Below are 19177 nucleotides of genomic sequence, written 5' to 3' on the forward strand. Positions count from 1 at the left end.
TATTATCTTTTGCATTTATAATGTAATACATGCTGATGATGTAATACATGCTGATGATGTAATACATGCTGATGATGTAATACATGCTGATGATGTAATACATGCTGATAATGTAATACACACTTAGATGGTACAGATAATACAGTCCCAAATGTGTCTTCCTCATTTAATCCAACCCCTCTGAGGGCCCATACTCATGTTTCCCAGCCGAGATAAACAGGGAGATTGAGGCATTTGAATTCCGACACACTTAGATATTACAGATAATACAGTCCCAAAATGTTGTCACATCTACACAAGACCAGAACATATGTAAAATAGAGCTGTTAAGGCAACGTTCTATTAAAAGGTTCTTGTACTGGTTGACCTGAAAAAGAAAAGGTGTCATACTTCCATGTGTGAGGCACATAAAAGGACTGTAAAGGCAGATAAATATAAGTGGTGGAAAAACAGAGATGTTGACCTTGGGTCAATGGGTTAAGTGTTAGTGAGTGAATCAGTCAGTCAGTCAGTCTGTTAGTGAACCCCTCCCCCTGCAAGTCTGTTGTGGTAATGGATGCAAATGAAAAGTATTCCTCAAGTGTGTGACACTTAATATGCATGACATTAAACAAAGATAGGGATTTTAGGTTGTCATTGCATCATTGGTTGAAGTCATTACACTATTGATGAAAAAAAAGTTACACACTTTATGTCATAATCAACACATAATGTAATAACTAACTGTAGTGACTTACATTATACTCAAAAATGTTATTACGTTATGCGTTCAGCATATTTATTACACATTATTGACAATTTATTACATTATCAGCATTTATAAAATGTTAAATGTGAAAGTTATTACATTATTAGCCAATATTACATTATTGGCAGTTATTATATTATCAGTCGCTACAGACCTCTTTATCGTTTTCAAGGAAACAAGATGACGTATTCCACCCTGATTATGCATGCAAGTGTTGTTGACTCGGACTTGCGCTGTCTCTATCACACTCCAGCCCGCTACGGAGCTGTAACGCTTCTGAAGGTTGGTTTGCACACCAAGATTAAAATGAAGAAGAAAAAGAAGATGGCCTTACATAGTTTTACACAGAGTTGGAAAATATTATATTATGACATATTTAATTATCGATCATAAAATTCCCCCTAAATTGTTTCTAAAATACACAGATTTAATTGATACATGTATAAAAAGTACACAAAGTATCTGGTAACTTTCACAATAGAATCTGAATCAGATATGATCCGTCACAAGAAACCCCGGAAATGTTTTTATCTTCCCTCCTCCCACGTGTGTACATCGGTCTGTTTGTTGATGTACACCTATGAGTAGAAACGTATCAAAATTACTGTTGTAATAGATATTTATCGTAGTAATGTTGAAATCAAAAACTTTCGTAAAGAAAACCCGATCAGGCGGGATCATGAAAATAGTCCGTGAGCACTACCTGCGAGACGACATTTGGTGCGGGAGTGAAGTTTGTACAGAATGCAAGCAAGAAGAGTCTGTGTTGCAGAAAGACGCTTGCATTGAAAGCAACTTGTGTTCTTTCCCACACTATTTACTCCCAGACACAAACGTTGTGTTGAGCCAGGTACGTTACTGTGGAATAATGTCTAACGTAAACGTTATTATTAACAACAAATCAATACAAAAAGGACATGTCTAAAGTAAACGCTAGATTGTCCCACCGCATCACTACAGTTTAGATGTCTGACACGCCTCTGGTGAAAGTGTGAATTTATCAAGCTCAGGGTTTCCCAAGCTCGGTTCTGCCCCGTCCCCCGGGTGCACGTTTTGGTTTTTGCCCTACACAGCAGATGAAAATAATCAAAGCTTGATGATGAGTTGGATATTTGAGTCAGCTATGTAGTGCTGGGGCAGAAACCACAACGTGCAGGATAAAGTTTGGGAAACCCTGATCTAGCTAACACTAATTTGACTAACTTTCAGCTGTGACATTCTACCATGCTGAATCAATATCCCTTTTAATGTCTGTAGATTGATATCCTGGAGGATCCCTTGATCAAGAACGCGATCATTCTGCAGACTGTACTCCAAGAGGTCCGCCACAGGAGCGCTCCCATCTACAAGCGATTGAAAGACATCCTTCACGACAAGGAAAAACACTTTTACACTTTCACTAACGAACATCACAGGTAGATAACTGACTGTTTTGTAGTGATTTAAGGGGGTGCAGCCTAACTTGGTTTTGTAGTGATTTAAGGGGGTGCAGCCTAACTTGGTTTTGTAGTGATTTAAGGGGGTGCAGCCTAACTTGGTTTTGTAGTGATTTAAGGGGGTGCAGCCTAACTTGGTTTTGTAGTGATTTAAGGGGGTGCAGCCTAAATTGGTTTTGTAGTGATTTAAGGGGGTGCAGCCTAACTTGGTTTTGTAGTGATTTGAGGGGGTGCAGCCTAACTTGGTTTTGTAGTGATTTGAGGGGGTGCAGCCTAACTTGGTTTTGTAGTGATTTAAGGGGGTGCAGCCTAACTTGGTTTTGTAGTGATTTGAGGGGGTGCAGCCTAACTTGGTTTTGTAGTGATTTGAGGGGGTGCAGCCTAACTTGGTTTTGTAGTGATTTAAGGGGGTGCAGCCTAACTTGGTTTTGTAGTGATTTAAGGGGGTGCAGCCTAACTTGGTTTTGTAGTGATTTAAGGGGGTGCAGCCTAACTTGGTTTTGTAGTGATTTGAGGGGGTGCAGCCTAACTTGGTTTTGAATCAGGGACCCTTGGGGTTATCCCTCCACTGAAGCCGATGTACCAATTGACTGAAATAAGTTGAAGCAAGACTGAAGTCAGCATGTTTCCCAGCCAAACCAGTTTGGAAGAGTTTGCGCATATATTACGACGACATTTTGTGACTTGAGGCAAGGGCTTTTTAAGCTGTTCGTGCACACATTTTGTTCTTGAGGCAAGCCGCAGTCTACGCCTTAATCGCTGATTGGTCAACAGTAGGGATTCTTCAATGAAGTGCCTGCTGTCGTTCAGCGATTAACGACTCGTCCTCATTCACGGTTTCTCTTGAGAAATACTGCACCAAACATCCTAATCAGATGAAAAATTGCGTGACTAAGATCTCCTAGGCAAAAAAGTACATTTATGACGGAGTTATTGAGTTATCTTAATTCTGACTATTTTAGGGAAGTGTATACTGGCTACGGCGTCTCAAAATGGACAAACAGTACTATTGCCATTTTTTTTCTTGTTTTTCAAGCCAAGGTCTTTTTAAGTTTGAGAGCACACTCGTTCAGCTAACCGAGCTCAGGCTCGTCGCCAGCCGAACTGAAGCATGCTGATGCCTTAACTGTCCATCCATTTGTGACCGATCAATGCTTTTCAAAGCAATGTATGGTTGTATTGTTCTGTTCCAGAGAAACGTATATAGAGAGAGAGCAGGGGGAAAGCGCCAACGATCGTAATGACAGAGCCATCCGCATATCTACAAAGTGGTACAGTGATCACCTGAACAACAAGGGGTTAAAGGTTGTTTTGCTGACCAATGACCGGGGCAACAAGGAGAAAGCAGAGGAGGCCGGCCTGCTCACATACAGATGTAAGAAACAACACACCTCTGTTACCTCAAATCACATTTTATTGGTCACATGGTTAGCAGATGTTAATGCGAGTGTAGCGAAATGCTTGTGCTTCTAGTTCCGACCGTGCAGTAATATCTAACAGCAAGTAATCTGACAATTTCACAACAACTACTTTATATCCCAAGATGAGACGGCTGTTCATGTCTTTTAATATCACAATATCTGTTACCTCAATACTCCAAGATGAGACGGCTGTTCATGTCTTTAATATCACAATATCTGTTACCTCAATACTCCAAGATGAGACGGCTGTTCATGTCTTTAATATCACAATATCTGTTACCTCAATACTCCAAGATGAGACGGCTGTTCATGTCTTTAACCTTAATCACAAGGTCACAATACTACATGGGTTCAACATGTCGACTACATGTTTACTTTAGAAGATGCCGACTCCATGTTTACTTTAGGAGATGCCGACTACATGTTTACTTTAGGAGATGCCGACTCCATGTTTACTTTAGGAGATGCCGACTCCATGTTTACTTTAGGAGATGCCGACTCCATGTTTACTTTAGGAGATGCCGACTACGTGTTTACTTTAGGAGATGCCGACTACGTGTTTACTTTAGGAGATGCCGACTACGTGTTTACTTTAGGAGATGCCGACTACGTGTTTACTTTAGGAGATGCCGACTACGTGTTTACTTTAGGAGATGCCGACTACGTGTTTACTTTAGGAGATGCCGACTACGTGTTTACTTTAGGAGATGCCGACTACGTGTTTACTTTAGGAGATGCCGACTACGTGTTTACTTTAGGAGATGCCGACTACGTGTTTACTTTAGGAGATGCCGACTACGTGTTTACTTTAGGAGATGCCGACTACGTGTTTACTTTAGGAGATGCCTACTACGTGTTTACTTTAGGAGATGCCTACTACGTGTTTACTTTAGGAGATGCCGACTACGTGTTTACTTTAGGAGATGCCGACTACGTGTTTAATTTAGGAGATGCCGACTACGTGTTTACTTTAGGAGATGCCGACTACGTCCGTCCTCTGTTCCACACAGGTGAGGAGTACGTCAAGAGTCTGATAGCCAACCCTGAGCTGGTGGATCGACTGGCTTTGACCAACGATGACAAGGTAACTAATATCTACACAATATCACATTTACACATATGTACTTTCTGCAGCAGCTATTTTAGATTCATAGAGAAAGTTAGATCTGCATATTCATAGAGAAAGTTAGATCTGCATATTCATAGAGAAAGTTAGATCTGCATATTCATAAAGAAAGTTAGATCTGCATATTCATGGTTATTCGTTTAATTCCTCCCTCCCTCCCCCAGAATGAGATCACCAGCAGTAAGGTGTTGTTCTCGGAGCACCTGCCCCTGTCTAGGATCCAGTCTGGGATTAAGAGTGGGACCTTCCAACAGGGAACGTTCCGGGCTAGCAGAGACAACTACCTGGAGGCTACTGTGTTTGTCCACGGAGAAGGAGATGACAGTACAGAGGTGAGTGCTGCTAAAGCATAGCTCATGTTCATTTGTGGATTCTGGCCGTGTAACCTGCCATAGAAGTATGGAACATTCTTTAAGTCCTCCAACAGTTATTGAATATTTCCTCATTGTTAGTTACCTCCTCTGTTCATGTACCTGGTTTGGAAAAGTGAGTTATCAACAGTATTATTTTTCCTTTACCGTTGGATGGGAGTGGAGAATCTTTGATGCTGTTCTAAGTGCCAGCTGGTGACATGGGGATGAGTGAGTGAGCGAGTGATTGGATGGGAAATGTAAACGAAGCAGCGTTGGTTACCATGGTAACACGTCCTCTTCCTGTCCCGCCCCTCAGGTTCTCATCCAAGGCCTACAGAACTTGAACAGGGCTGTCCATCAGGACCTGGTTGCTGTGGAGATCCTGCCTCTGAACCAATGGGTGGCTCCGTCCTCTGTGGTGCTGCAGGATGAGGGGCCCAAGGAGGATGATGTCACAGAGGAGGAGGAGGCAGAGTTGAAGAGTGGTCTGTCGGGGGTGGCGTCACGGAAGCCCACAGGCAGGGTGGTGGGCATCATCAAGAGGAACTGGAGACCCTTCTGTGGCATGCTCTTCCTGTCCCAAATCAAAGAGGTGCGTCACCTCACTCTGCTCTGTCAATCAATACATCAATCAAATCAAACCCTTCAGAAATCCTACATGAGTATTTGTCAATATGGATGCATATACCACCATGCTTTGGTTTCTCTTGTGATTATTTGTCGTCTGTCGTACTTGTTTTGTGCTGACGAATGTGGACAAGACCAAAGATATCTCATTGTTCCTGGTCTTTTACCCCTTCTTCCCTTCCCAGGCGACCCGTCACCTCTTCACCCCAGCTGACCGTCGTATCCCCAGGATCCGTATCGAGACGCGCCAGGCGGCCACGTTGGCAGGACAGAGGATCATGGTGGCCATCGACGGCTGGCCCAAGCACTCCAGATACCCTAATGTATGTGTCTCTCAGGTCCTCTTTATTACAGTTGGGCTGCTCAGATGATCACGTATCATTACCGGATATCAATGTCTGGAGAAGTGTAGGATGTACATGAGATGTGCAGCGCGACTGCAATGAAGAGGACCTGGAACGCACCTCAATCATAGTCAACTGCTTCTCTCTCCTCTTTCTGTCTTTGAGGAGCTAGCAGAGACTAGGCACCATTCTCTCCTCACCCACCCCTCTCTCCTTCTCCTCCTCTCCCTCTCTCCTTCTCCTCCTCTCCCTCTCTCCTCCTCTCAGGGCCATTTTGTTCGTAGCCTGGGAAGTGCAGGGGACAAGGAGACAGAGACGGAGGTGCTACTGCTGGAGCATGATGTCCCTCACCAGGACTTCTCACAGGCCGTCCTCAGTTTCCTCCCCAAGATGCCCTGGAACATCACAGAGGAGGTAACTGGGGGTCCTGTTATGGCGGCCATTTTGTGTCAAGACATATATCAATGGTTGTCAGCTGGTGGCTATGTTGTAGCTATAACAATCAACAATTTGCTAACACTACTTAAAGCCTGTTGGTATAATTGCATTATGGTGTGGTTATAATGCTTTATAAGGGCTCATAACATGCTTATAACAGGTAATAATGCATCACTAAACCTAATTTGATCTTCTATCAGGACATGGCTGTGAGAGAGGACCTGAGGAACCTGACTGTCTGCAGTGTGGATCCTCCTGGCTGTACGGACATAGATGATGCTCTGCACTGCAGAGACCTGCCCAATGGAAACCAAGAGGTAGGACACTGATGAACTAACTTTATCACAACATTGTATTGGACGGATGAGGTAACAGAATGTATTTAATTGGTAATGTGATGGAACAGAATTGAAAGTTGAGAAGTCATGGTGCGTGTTTCATTCTGGGCTGAAGGTTGGTGTCCACATTGCTGACGTGAGCCACTTCATCCGTCCAGGCAACGCCATGGACCTGGAGGCTGCAAACAGAGGCACTACAGTCTACCTGACTGGAAGGGTAGGAGATCCTCTGTATCATCACATAGTAACCTCGATGAACCCTAGCTAGCTCTTTTTAGTACGTCTTCAACGGCACCCTATTCCCTATATAGTGCACTACGTTTTACCAGAGCCCGGGTCAGAAGTAGTCCAAAATATAGGGAATAGGGTTCCATTTCAGTGTTGTATTGTTAACACAGCTGGTTGTCTCCCACAGAGGATCGACATGGTTCCTGAACTGCTGAGCTCCAACCTGTGTTCTCTACGATCCAGTGTGGAGAGGTGACTTTAATACCTCCTTAAGACATCATATATTTAGTTGTTGTTGTCATTTACCATTAGTGGTGTTCATGGTGTCTCCTCTCTGTAGGCTGGCCTTCTCTTGTATATGGGAGATCAACGACAAGGCTGAGATAGTCCAGACCAGATTCACTAAAAGTGTCATCAACTCCAAGGTAGGGGGAGAGTAAACTCACACATTTGACAATGTAACAGTTGTGATTGAGACAATGTAAGACTTAGAAATGCCCCTCAGGGATCAATAAAGTTTATTGAATTGAATGATAATTCTTCCTCCAGGCCTCCCTGACGTACGCCGAGGCCCAGATGAGGATTGATGACGCCAACATGAATGATGACACCACCAAGAGCTTACGAGGTCTGAACAGACTAGCCAAGATCCTGAAGAAACGGAGGATAGAGAAAGGGTAAGAGGTTACGAGGCCTGAACAGACTAGCCAGGATCCTGAAGAAACGGAGGATAGAGAAAGGGTAAGACGTTACGAGGCCTGAACAGACTAGCCAGGATCCTGAAGAGACAGGATAGAGAAAGGGTAAGAGCTTACGAGGTCTGAACAGACTAGCCAGGATCCTGAAGAGACAGGATAGAGAAAGGGTAAGAGCTTACGAGGTCTGAACAGACTAGCCAGGATCCTGAAGAAACGGAGGATAGAGAAAGGGTAAGAGCTTACGAGGCCTGAACAGACTAGCCAGGATCCTGAAGAAACGGAGGATAGAGAAAGGGTAAGACGTTACGAGGCCTGAACAGACTAGCCAGGATCCTGAAGAGACAGGATAGAGAAAGGGTAAGACGTTACGAGGCCTGAACAGACTAGCCAGGATCCTGAAGAGACAGGATAGAGAAAGGGTAAGAGGTTACGAGGTCTGAACAGACTAGCCAGGATCCTGAAGAGACAGGATAGAGAAAGGGTAAGAGGTTACGAGGTCTGAACAGACTAGCCAGGATCCTGAAGAGACAGGATAGAGAAAGGGTAAGAGGTTACGAGGTCTGAACAGACTAGCCAGGATCCTGAAGAGACAGGATAGAGAAAGGATAAGAGGTTACGAGGCCTGAACAGACTAGCCAGGATCCTGAAGAGACAGGATAGAGAAAGGGTTTGTGACTATGTGATGTCAGTAGTTGATAACCTTTTCCCTAACTGTTGAGACGGATCGTTAGAACTGTGGCAGATTGATGTATTCCCAAAAGTGATTAGTTGGTTGATGGATGGATTGCTTATGTTAATTGATCTGGTTGATCGTCTCATTAATCTATATGTTTTATTCTGGTTGGAATGTATAAATACATGTCTTTGTTGGTGATCTAACATGGTGGTTTTCCGTTGTTTCAGTGCGTTGACTCTCTCCTCGCCCGAGGTTCGCTTCCACATCGACAGTGAGACTCACGACCCCATAGACCTACAGACCAAGGAACTCAAGTACGTTGTCAGCCTTTTAGAATCTAGAATTTAAAATAAGGCTTTTAGAATCTAGAATTTAAAATAAGCCTTTTAGAATCTAGAATTTAAAATAAGGCTTTTAGAATCTAGAATTTAAAATAAGGCTTTTAGAATCTAGAATTTAAAATAAGGCTTTTAGAATCTAGAATTTAAAATAAGGCTTTTAGAATCTAGAATTTAAAATAAGCCTTTTAGAATATAGAATTTAAAATAAGGCTTTTAGAATATAGAATTTAAAATAAGGCTTTTAGAATATAGAATTTAAAATAAGGCTTTTAGAATATAGAATTGAAAATAAGGCTTTTAGAATATAGAATTGAAAATAAGGCTTTTAGAATATAGAATTGAAAATAAGCCTTTTAGAATCTATAATTGAAAATAAGCCTTTTAGAATATAGAATTGAAAATAAGCCTTTTAGAATGTGTCTGTTCATGATGCTTGAAACTGTGCTGTCGTTTTGACCCTGACTAACATGGTTTAAACTTCAACAAGTTCAGCTGAATTCACATGAATATTGACAAGCTTTTTGTGGCCTGTCAAAGCATCCTGCTGTTTCCAGGTTTACCTTGTCACTGAGTTATAGCATCCAACAGTAGATCTCTGCTCAGAGACTTGATGTTCACGCTGTATCGGTGGCTTCAAATTCAAATAACTTTATTGTTCCCCAGGGAGACCAACTCGATGGTGGAGGAGTTCATGTTGCTGGCCAACATTTCAGTAGCTCAGAAGATTTATGATGAGTTCTCAGAGTGTGCTCTTCTCAGGAAGCACCCCGCCCCTCCTCCATCTAACTACGACATCCTCAACAAGGCTGCCAAGTCTAAGGTACATCTACATATTCAGACCGACTAGACATCAACATCTAAAACACATCGATAGACAATACTTCTAGCTAAAACACAGTTTTAATAAGACTTGATCTTTTTTGGGGACAATTGTTCCTTTCTGGGTCGAAGGACAACAAAATAGGGACTGACGTAGAACCTTGGATAGATATCAATAATTACAACAAATAAACCCCCCGTTTCCCTTGTATTACACTTTCTGACATCAGTATAATGTAGTCCTAACGTTGTTGTTTCTGACATCAGTCGAATGTAGTCCTAACGTTGTTATTTCTGACATCAGTCGAATGTAGTCCTAACGTTGTTGTTTCTGACATCAGTCTAATGTAGTCCTAACGTTGTTGTTTCTGACATCAGTCTAATGTAGTCCTAACGTTGTTGTTTCTGACATCAGTCGAATGTAGTCCTAACGTTGTTTCTGACATCAGTCTAATGTAGTCCTAACGTTGTTGTTTTTGACATCAGTCGAATGTAGTCCTAACGTTGTTGTTTCTGACATCAGTCGAATGTAGTCCTAACGTTGTTGTTTCTGACATCAGTATAATGTAGTCCTAACGTTGTTGTTTCTGACATCAGTCGAATGTAGTCCTAACGTTGTTGTTTCTGACATCAGTCGAATGTAGTCCTAACGTTGTTGTTTCTGACATCAGTCGAATGTAGTCCTAACGTTGTTGTTTCTGACATCAGTATAATGTAGTCCTAACGTTGTTGTTTTTGACATCAGTCGAATGTAGTCCTAACATTGTTGTTTTTGACATCAGTCGAATGTAGTCCTAACGTTGTTGTTTCTGACATCAGTCTAATGTAGTCCTAACGTTGTTGTTTTTGACATCAGTCTAATGTAGTCCTAACGTTGTTGTTTTTGACATCAGTCGAATGTAGTCCTAACGTTGTTGTTTCTGACATCAGTATAATGTAGTCCTAACGTTGTTGTTTCTGACATCAGTCGAATGTAGTCCTAACGTTGTTGTTTCTGACATCAGTCGAATGTAGTCCTAACGTTGTTGTTTCTGACATCAGTCTAATGTAGTCCTAACGTTGTTGTTTCTGACATCAGTCTAATGTAGTCCTAACGTCAGAAACAACAACATCAGTCTAATGTAGTCCTAACGTTGTTATTTCTGACATCAGTCGAATGTAGTCCTAACATTGTTGTCCCTCCCCTCAGGACTTGGTGATCCACACGGACTCGGCCAAGGCTCTAGCTGACTCTCTGGACGCGGCCCAGGTGGACGGCTTCCCTTACTTCAACACCTTGCTGCGTATCCTAGCAACACGCTGCATGATGCAGGCTGTGTACTTCTGCTCCGGGATGGACAGTGACTTCCACCACTATGGACTGGCCTCTCCCATCTACACACACTTCACCTCACCTATCAGACGGTGAGAACACACACTTCACCTCGCCTATCAGACGGTGAGAACACACACTTCACCTCGCCTATCAGACGGTGAGAACACACACTTCACCTCACCTATCAGACGGTGAGAACACACACTTCACCTCACCTATCAGACGGTGAGAACACACACTTCACCTCACCTATCAGACGGTGAGAACACACACTTCACCTCACCTATCAGACGGTGAGAACACACACTTCACCTCACCTATCAGACGGTGAGAACACACACTTCACCTCACCTATCAGACGGTGAGAACACACACTTCACCTCACCTATCAGACGGTGAGAACACACACTTCACCTCACCTATCAGACGGTGAGAACACACACTTCACCTCACCTATCAGACGGTGAGAACACACACTTCACCTCACCTATCAGACGGTGAGAACACACACTTCACCTCACCTATCAGACGGTGAGAACACACACTTCACCTCACCTATCAGACGGTGAGAACACACACTTCACCTCACCTATCAGACGGTGAGAACACACACTTCACCTCACCTATCAGACGGTGAGAACACACACTTCACCTCACCTATCAGACGGTGAGAACACCCTCTCTCTACTCCTGACTGGTCAGTCCACACCCCCCCTCTACTCCTGACTGGTCAGTCCACCCTGACTGGTTCTGATGTTATTGTAACCTCTACAGATACTCTGACATCATCGTGCATCGGCTGCTGGCTGTAGCCATTGGAGCAGACAGCACCTACCCAGACCTGATGGACAAACACAAGCAGTCTGCCCTCTGCAACAACCTCAACTACAGACACAAGATGGCTCAGTACGCACAGAGAGCCTCTGTAGCCTTCCACACACAGGTACTGGTCTCACCTAACACACTGACCTGTTAGAGCCTCTGTAGTCTTCCACACACAGGTACTGGTCTCACCTAACACACTGACCTGTTAGAGCCTCTGTAGTCTTCCACACACAGGTACTGGTCTCACCTAACACACTGACCTGTTAGAGCCTCTGTAGTCTTCCACACACAGGTACTGGTCTCACCTAACACACTGACCTGTTAGAGCCTCTGTAGTCTTCCACACACAGGTACTGGTCTCACCTAACACACTGACCTGTTAGAGCCTCTGTAGTCTTCCACACACAGGTACTGGTCTCACCTAACACACTGACCTGTTAGAGCCTCTGTAGTCTTCCACACACAGGTACTGGTCTCACCTAACACACTGACCTGTTAGAGCCTCTGTAGTCTTCCACACACAGGTACTGGTCTCACCTAACACACTGACCTGTTAGAGCCTCTGTAGCCTTCCACACACAGGTACTGGTCTCACCTAACACACTGACCTGTTAGAGCCTCTGTAGCCTTCCAAACACAGGTACTGGTCTCACCTAACACACTGACCTGTTAGAGCCTCTGTAGTCTTCCACACACAGGTACTGGTCTCACCTAACACACTGACCTGTTAGAGCCTCTGTAGTCTTACACACACAGGTACTGGTCTCACCTAACACACTGACCTGTTAGAGCCTCTGTAGTCTTCCACACACAGGTACTGGTCTCACCTAACACACTGACCTGTTAGAGCCTCTGTAGTCTTCCACACACAGGTACTGGTCTCACCTAACACACTGACCTGTTAGAGCCTCTGTAGCCTTCCACACACAGGTACTGGTCTCACCTAACACACTGACCTGTTAGAGCCTCTGTAGCCTTCCACACACAGGTACTGGTCTCACCTAACACACTGACCTGTTAGAGCCTCTGTAGTCTTCCACACACAGGTACTGGTCTCACCTAACACACTGACCTGTTAGAGCCTCTGTAGTCTTCCACACACAGGTACTGGTCTCACCTAACACACTGACCTGTTAGAGCCTCTGTAGCCTTCCACACACAGGTACTGGTCTCACCTAACACACTGACCTGTTAGAGCCTCTGTAGTCTTCCACACACAGGTACTGGTCTCACCTAACACACTGACCTGTTAGAGCCTCTGTAGTCTTCCACACACAGGTACTGGTCTCACCTAACACACTGACCTGTTAGAGCCTCTGTAGTCTTCCACACACAGGTACTGGTCTCACCTAACACACTGACCTGTTAGAGCCTCTGTAGCCTTCCACACACAGGTACTGGTCTCACCTAACACACTGACCTGTTAGAGCCTCTGTAGTCTTCCACACACAGGTACTGGTCTCACCTAACACACTGACCTGTTAGAGCCTCTGTAGCCTTCCACACACAGGTACTGGTCTCACCTAACACACTGACCTGTTAGAGCCTCTGTAGCCTTCCACACACAGGTACTGGTCTCACCTAACACACTGACCTGTTAGAGCCTCTGTAGTCTTCCACACACAGGTACTGGTCTCACCTAACACACTGACCTGTTAGAGCCTCTGTAGTCTTCCACACACAGGTACTGGTCTCACCTAACACACTGACCTGTTAGAGCCTCTGTAGCCTTCCACACACAGGTACTGGCCTCACCTAACACACTGACCTGTTAGAGCCTCTGTAGCCTTCCACACACAGGTACTGGTCTCACCTAACACACTGACCTGTTAGAGCCTCTGTAGTCTTCCACACACAGGTACTGGTCTCACCTAACACACTGACCTGTTAGAGCCTCTGTAGCCTTCCACACACAGGTACTGGTCTCACCTAACACACTGACCTGTTAGAGCCTCTGTAGCCTTCCACACACAGGTACTGGTCTCACCTAACACACTGACCTGTTAGAGCCTCTGTAGTCTTCCACACACAGGTACTGGTCTCACCTAACACACTGACCTGTTAGAGCCTCTGTAGTCTTCCACACACAGGTACTGGTCTCACCTAACACACTGACCTGTTAGAGCCTCTGTAGCCTTCCACACACAGGTACTGGTCTCACCTAACACACTGACCTGTTAGAGCCTCTGTAGTCTTCCACACACAGGTACTGGTCTCACCTAACACACTGACCTGTTAGAGCCTCTGTAGCCTTCCACACACAGGTACTGGTCTCACCTAACACACTGACCTGTTAGAGCCTCTGTAGCCTTCCACACACAGGTACTGGTCTCACCTAACACACTGACCTGTTAGAGCCTCTGTAGTCTTCCACACACAGGTACTGGTCTCACCTAACACACTGACCTGTTAGAGCCTCTGTAGTCTTCCACACACAGGTACTGGTCTCACCTAACACACTGACCTGTTAGAGCCTCTGTAGCCTTCCACACACAGGTACTGGTCTCACCTAACACACTGACCTGTTAGAGCCTCTGTAGTCTTCCACACACAGGTACTGGTCTCACCTAACACACTGACCTGTTAGAGCCTCTGTAGTCTTCCACACACAGGTACTGGTCTCACCTAACACTGACCTGTTAGAGCCTCTGTAGCCTTCCACACACAGGTACTGGTCTCACCTAACACACTGACCTGTTAGAGCCTCTGTAGTCTTCCACACACAGGTACTGGTCTCACCTAACACACTGACCTGTTAGAGCCTCTGTAGTCTTCCACACACAGGTACTGGTCTCACCTAACACACTGACCTGTTAGAGCCTCTGTAGCCTTCCACACACAGGTACTGGTCTCACCTAACACACTGACCTGTTAGAGCCTCTGTAGCCTTCCACACACAGGTACTGGTCTCACCTAACACACTGACCTGTTAGAGCCTCTGTAGCCTTCCACACACAGGTACTGGTCTCACCTAACACACTGACCTGTTAGAGCCTCTGTAGCCTTCCACACACAGGTACTGGTCTCACCTAACACACTGACCTGTTAGAGCCTCTGTAGTCTTCCACACACAGGTACTGGTCTCACCTAACACGCTGACCTGTTAGAGCCTCTGTAGTCTTCCACACACAGGTACTGGTCTCACCTAACACGCTGACCTGTTAGAGCCTCTGTAGCCTTCCACACACAGGTACTGGTCTCACCTAACACGCTGACCTGTTAGAGCCTCTGTAGTCTTCCACACACAGGTACTGGTCTCACCTAACACGCTGACCTGTTAGAGCCTCTGTAGTCTTCCACACACAGGTACTGGTCTCACCTAACACACTGACCTGTTAGAGCCTCTGTAGTCTTCCACACACAGGTACTGGTCTCACCTAACACGCTGACCTGTTAGAGCCTCTGTAGTCTTCCACACACAGGTACTGGTCTCACCTAACACGCTGACCTGTTAGAGCCTCTGTAGTCTTCCACACACAGGTACTGGTCTCACCTAACACGCTGACCTGTTAGAGCCTCTGTAGTCTTCCACACACAGGTACTGGTCTCACCTAACACGCTGACCTGTTAGAGCCTCTGTAGCCTTCCACACACAGGTACTGGTCTCACCTAACACGCTGACCTGTTAGAGGCTCTGTAGCCTTCCACACACAGGTACTGGTCTCACCTAACACGCTGACCTGTTAGAGCCTCTGTAGTCTTCCACACACAGGTACTGGTCTCACCTAACACGCTGACCTGTTAGAGCCTCTGTAGTCTTCCACACACAGGTACTGGTCTCACCTAACACGCTGACCTGTTAGAGCCTCTGTAGCCTTCCACACACAGGTACTGGTCTCACCTAACACGCTGACCTGTTAGAGCCTCTGTAGCCTTCCACACACAGGTACTGGTCTCACCTAACACACTGACCTGTTAGAGCCTCTGTAGTCTTCCACACACAGGTACTGGTCTCACCTAACACACTGACCTGTTAGAGCCTCTGTAGCCTTCCACACACAGGTACTGGTCTCACCTAACACACTGACCTGTTAGAGCCTCTGTAGTCTTCCACACACAGGTACTGGTCTCACCTAACACACTGACCTGTTAGAGCCTCTGTAGCCTTCCACACACAGGTACTGGTCTCACCTAACACACTGACCTGTTAGAGCCTCTGTAGCCTTCCACACACAGGTACTGGTCTCACCTAACACACTGACCTGTTAGAGCCTCTGTAGCCTTCCACACACAGGTACTGGTCTCACCTAACACACTGACCTGTTAGAGCCTCTGTAGCCTTCCACACACAGGTACTGGTCTCACCTAACACTGACCTGTTAGAGCCTCTGTAGTCTTCCACACACAGGTACTGGTCTCACCTAACACACTGACCTGTTAGAGCCTCTGTAGTCTTCCACACACAGGTACTGGTCTCACCTAACACACTGACCTGTTAGAGCCTCTGTAGCCTTCCACACACAGGTACTGGTCTCACCTAACACACTGACCTGTTAGAGCCTCTGTAGCCTTCCACACACAGGTACTGGTCTCACCTAACACACTGACCTGTTAGAGCCTCTGTAGTCTTCCACACACAGGTACTGGTCTCACCTAACACACTGACCTGTTAGAGCCTCTGTAGTCTTCCACACACAGGTACTGGTCTCACCTAACACACTGACCTGTTAGAGCCTCTGTAGTCTTCCACACACAGGTACTGGTCTCACCTAACACACTGACCTGTTAGAGCCTCTGTAGTCTTCCACACACAGGTACTGGTCTCACCTAACACACTGACCTGTTAGAGCCTCTGTAGTCTTCCACACACAGGTACTGGTCTCACCTAACACACTGACCTGTTAGAGCCTCTGTAGTCTTCCACACACAGGTACTGGTCTCACCTAACACACTGACCTGTTAGAGCCTCTGTAGTCTTCCACACACAGGTACTGGTCTCACCTAACACACTGACCTGTTAGAGCCTCTGTAGTCTTCCACACACAGGTACTGGTCTCACCTAACACACTGACCTGTTAGAGCCTCTGTAGTCTTCCACACACAGGTACTGGTCTCACCTAACACACTGACCTGTTAGAGCCTCTGTAGCCTTCCACACACAGGTACTGGTCTCACCTAACACACTGACCTGTTAGAGCCTCTGTAGCCTTCCACACACAGGTACTGGTCTCACCTAACACTGACCTGTTAGAGCCTCTGTAGTCTTCCACACACAGGTACTGGTCTCACCTAACACACTGACCTGTTAGAGCCTCTGTAGTCTTCCACACACAGGTACTGGTCTCACCTAACACACTGACCTGTTAGAGCCTCTGTAGTCTTCCACACACAGGTACTGGTCTCACCTAACACACTGACCTGTTAGAGCCTCTGTAGTCTTCCACACACAGGTACTGGTCTCACCTAACACACTGACCTGTTAGAGCCTCTGTAGTCTTCCACACACAGGTACTGGTCTCACCTAACACACTGACCTGTTAGAGCCTCTGTAGTCTTCCACACACAGGTACTGGTCTCACCTAACACACTGACCTGTTAGAGCCTCTGTAGCCTTCCACACACAGGTACTGGTCTCACCTAACACACTGACCTGTTAGAGCCTCTGTAGCCTTCCACACACAGGTACTGGTCTCACCTAACACACTGACCTGTTAGAGCCTCTGTAGCCTTCCACACACAGGTACTGGTCTCACCTAACACACTGACCTGTTAGAGCCTCTGTAGCCTTCCACACACAGGTACTGGTCTCACCTAACACACTGACCTGTTAGAGCCTCTGTAGTCTTCCACACACAGGTACTGGTCTCACCTAACACTGACCTGTTAGAGCCTCTGTAGTCTTCCACACACAGGTACTGGTCTCACCTAACACACTGACCTGTTAGAGCCTCTGTAGTCTTCCACACACAGGTACTGGTCTCACCTAACACACTGACCTGTTAGAGCCTCTGTAGCCTTCCACACACAGGTACTGGTCTCACCTAACACACTGACCTGTTAGAGCCTCTGTAGTCTTCCACACACAGGTACTGGTCTCACCTAACACACTGACCTGTTAGAGCCTCTGTAGTCTTCCACACACAGGTACTGGTCTCACCTAACACACTGACCTGTTAGAGCCTCTGTAGTCTTCCACACACAGGTACTGGTCTCACCTAACACACTGACCTGTTAGAGCCTCTGTAGCCTTCCACACACAGGTACTGGTCTCACCTAACACACTGACCTGTTAGAGCCTCTGTAGTCTTCCACACACAGGTACTGGTCTCACCTAACACACTGACCTGTTAGAGCCTCTGTAGTCTTCCACACACAAGCTATTTAACCAGGAAGTCCCATTGACGATGTGGGACCCATTTACAAAAGGACACCTGGGTCATATTCATTAGTGTACTGTAGCAAAATGCTTTTCAACGGAAATTGAAAAATAGCATTTCTTACTGGACATTTCCGGGTCGTCTCTCCCTGTTTCCATCTGTTTGAGATAAAATAAGCCCATGGCCGAGATGGCAGATTTCCTGATAATGTATGGTTTCCTCCAGCTGTTCTTCAAGAGCAGAGGCATCCTGAATGAGGAGGGCTTCATCCTGTTTGTGAGGAAGAACGCCATCATCGTTCTCATCCCTAAGTTTGGTCTGGAGGGAACGGTGTTCTTTCAGAACAAAGACAAACCCAGCCCCAAACTGATCTTCAACGAAGAGGTACCCTCGCTGTGTGTCAGAGAAAATTAAAGCTGTTTTATTTGTGTATGGCTCAACTGTAACTCTCTGTGTGTGTGTGAGAACAGGCTCCTAGTCTGACGGTGGAGGGCCACTCCTTCAACATGTTTGACAAGGTCAAAGTGACCATCAGTCTGGACGCGTCCAACGTCCAGCACCAGAAGATCAGGATGTCCCTGGTCGAACCTGTGGTACGTTTTGTTGTTTCAAACTTAACAGAGATCCTACGGTGGTCATTTCCATGTAGTTAGGAACTAAACCTGTTCAGGTAAAATATCTTCTGCCATGTCAATGACTCATTTCAGGGTTGGACATGTAACTAACGTTGTTGTTTTCTAGATCTCTGGAGTGAGTGTCGCACCGTCTGAACCAGAAGCCAAGAGAGCTAAACTGGACCGTTGAATAACACCATCCTCAGACTGAAACTTCTCTCTTAGATCAGTAGTTATTTTTAATGTTTATCTTTTTTCCCTACATGACAAGCACAGAACATCCTGTGGTTAATACGGTCATGATTTTAAAACAGACCCTTTTTTCCTTGACTTATAGAACGTCAACCTTCCAGGTAAATGTTAATGAGATGCCAGTAACCTCTAGAATGGGGTAATATACTGTATTTCTATTCCTGACCCATGGGGTTTGTACGGTCTATTCTAGAAGGAACGTTTCCTTGTACAACTCCCAATAAATCTCTTGGTTTTTAGCCAATGTTCCTTTTCTCTCTG

General features: G+C 45.7%; 1 protein-coding gene across 1 annotated transcript; it reads left to right on the plus strand.

Annotated features, from left to right (window-relative positions):
• The first annotated feature begins 1303 nt into the window (after positions 1-1303).
• Positions 1304-19160, plus strand: LOC115179490 (exosome complex exonuclease RRP44-like). Its single transcript, XM_029741044.1, has 20 exons — positions 1304-1598; positions 2006-2163; positions 3378-3559; positions 4616-4689; positions 4896-5063; positions 5401-5676; positions 5897-6034; positions 6323-6469; positions 6694-6810; positions 6947-7048; positions 7247-7311; positions 7400-7484; positions 7609-7736; positions 8661-8747; positions 9438-9594; positions 10783-10997; positions 11683-11851; positions 18276-18434; positions 18521-18643; positions 18792-19160. Exons 1-20 carry the CDS (start codon positions 1380-1382, stop codon positions 18852-18854), a joined length of 2832 nt encoding a protein of 943 aa, XP_029596904.1. The 5' UTR covers positions 1304-1379; the 3' UTR covers positions 18855-19160.
• Positions 19161-19177: the final 17 nt, after the last annotated feature.

This window comes from Salmo trutta, chromosome 39, assembly GCF_901001165.1.
Source record: "Salmo trutta chromosome 39, fSalTru1.1, whole genome shotgun sequence".
Classification (NCBI taxonomy): Eukaryota; Metazoa; Chordata; class Actinopteri; order Salmoniformes; family Salmonidae; genus Salmo; species Salmo trutta.

What these genes read in the sequence shown, in the direction of transcription:
- LOC115179490 (XM_029741044.1), top strand. Translation starts at nt 1,380, where the DNA reads ATGTTGAAATCAAAAACTTTCGTAAAGAAAACCCGATCAGGCGGGATC. An exon ending in TTCACTAACGAACATCACAG is followed by an intron (nt 2,164 to 3,377) that starts GTAGATAACTGA and finishes GTTCTGTTCCAG; the next exon opens with AGAAACGTATATAGAGAGAG. An exon ending in TGCCCAATGGAAACCAAGAG is followed by an intron (nt 6,811 to 6,946) that starts GTAGGACACTGA and finishes TCTGGGCTGAAG; the next exon opens with GTTGGTGTCCACATTGCTGA.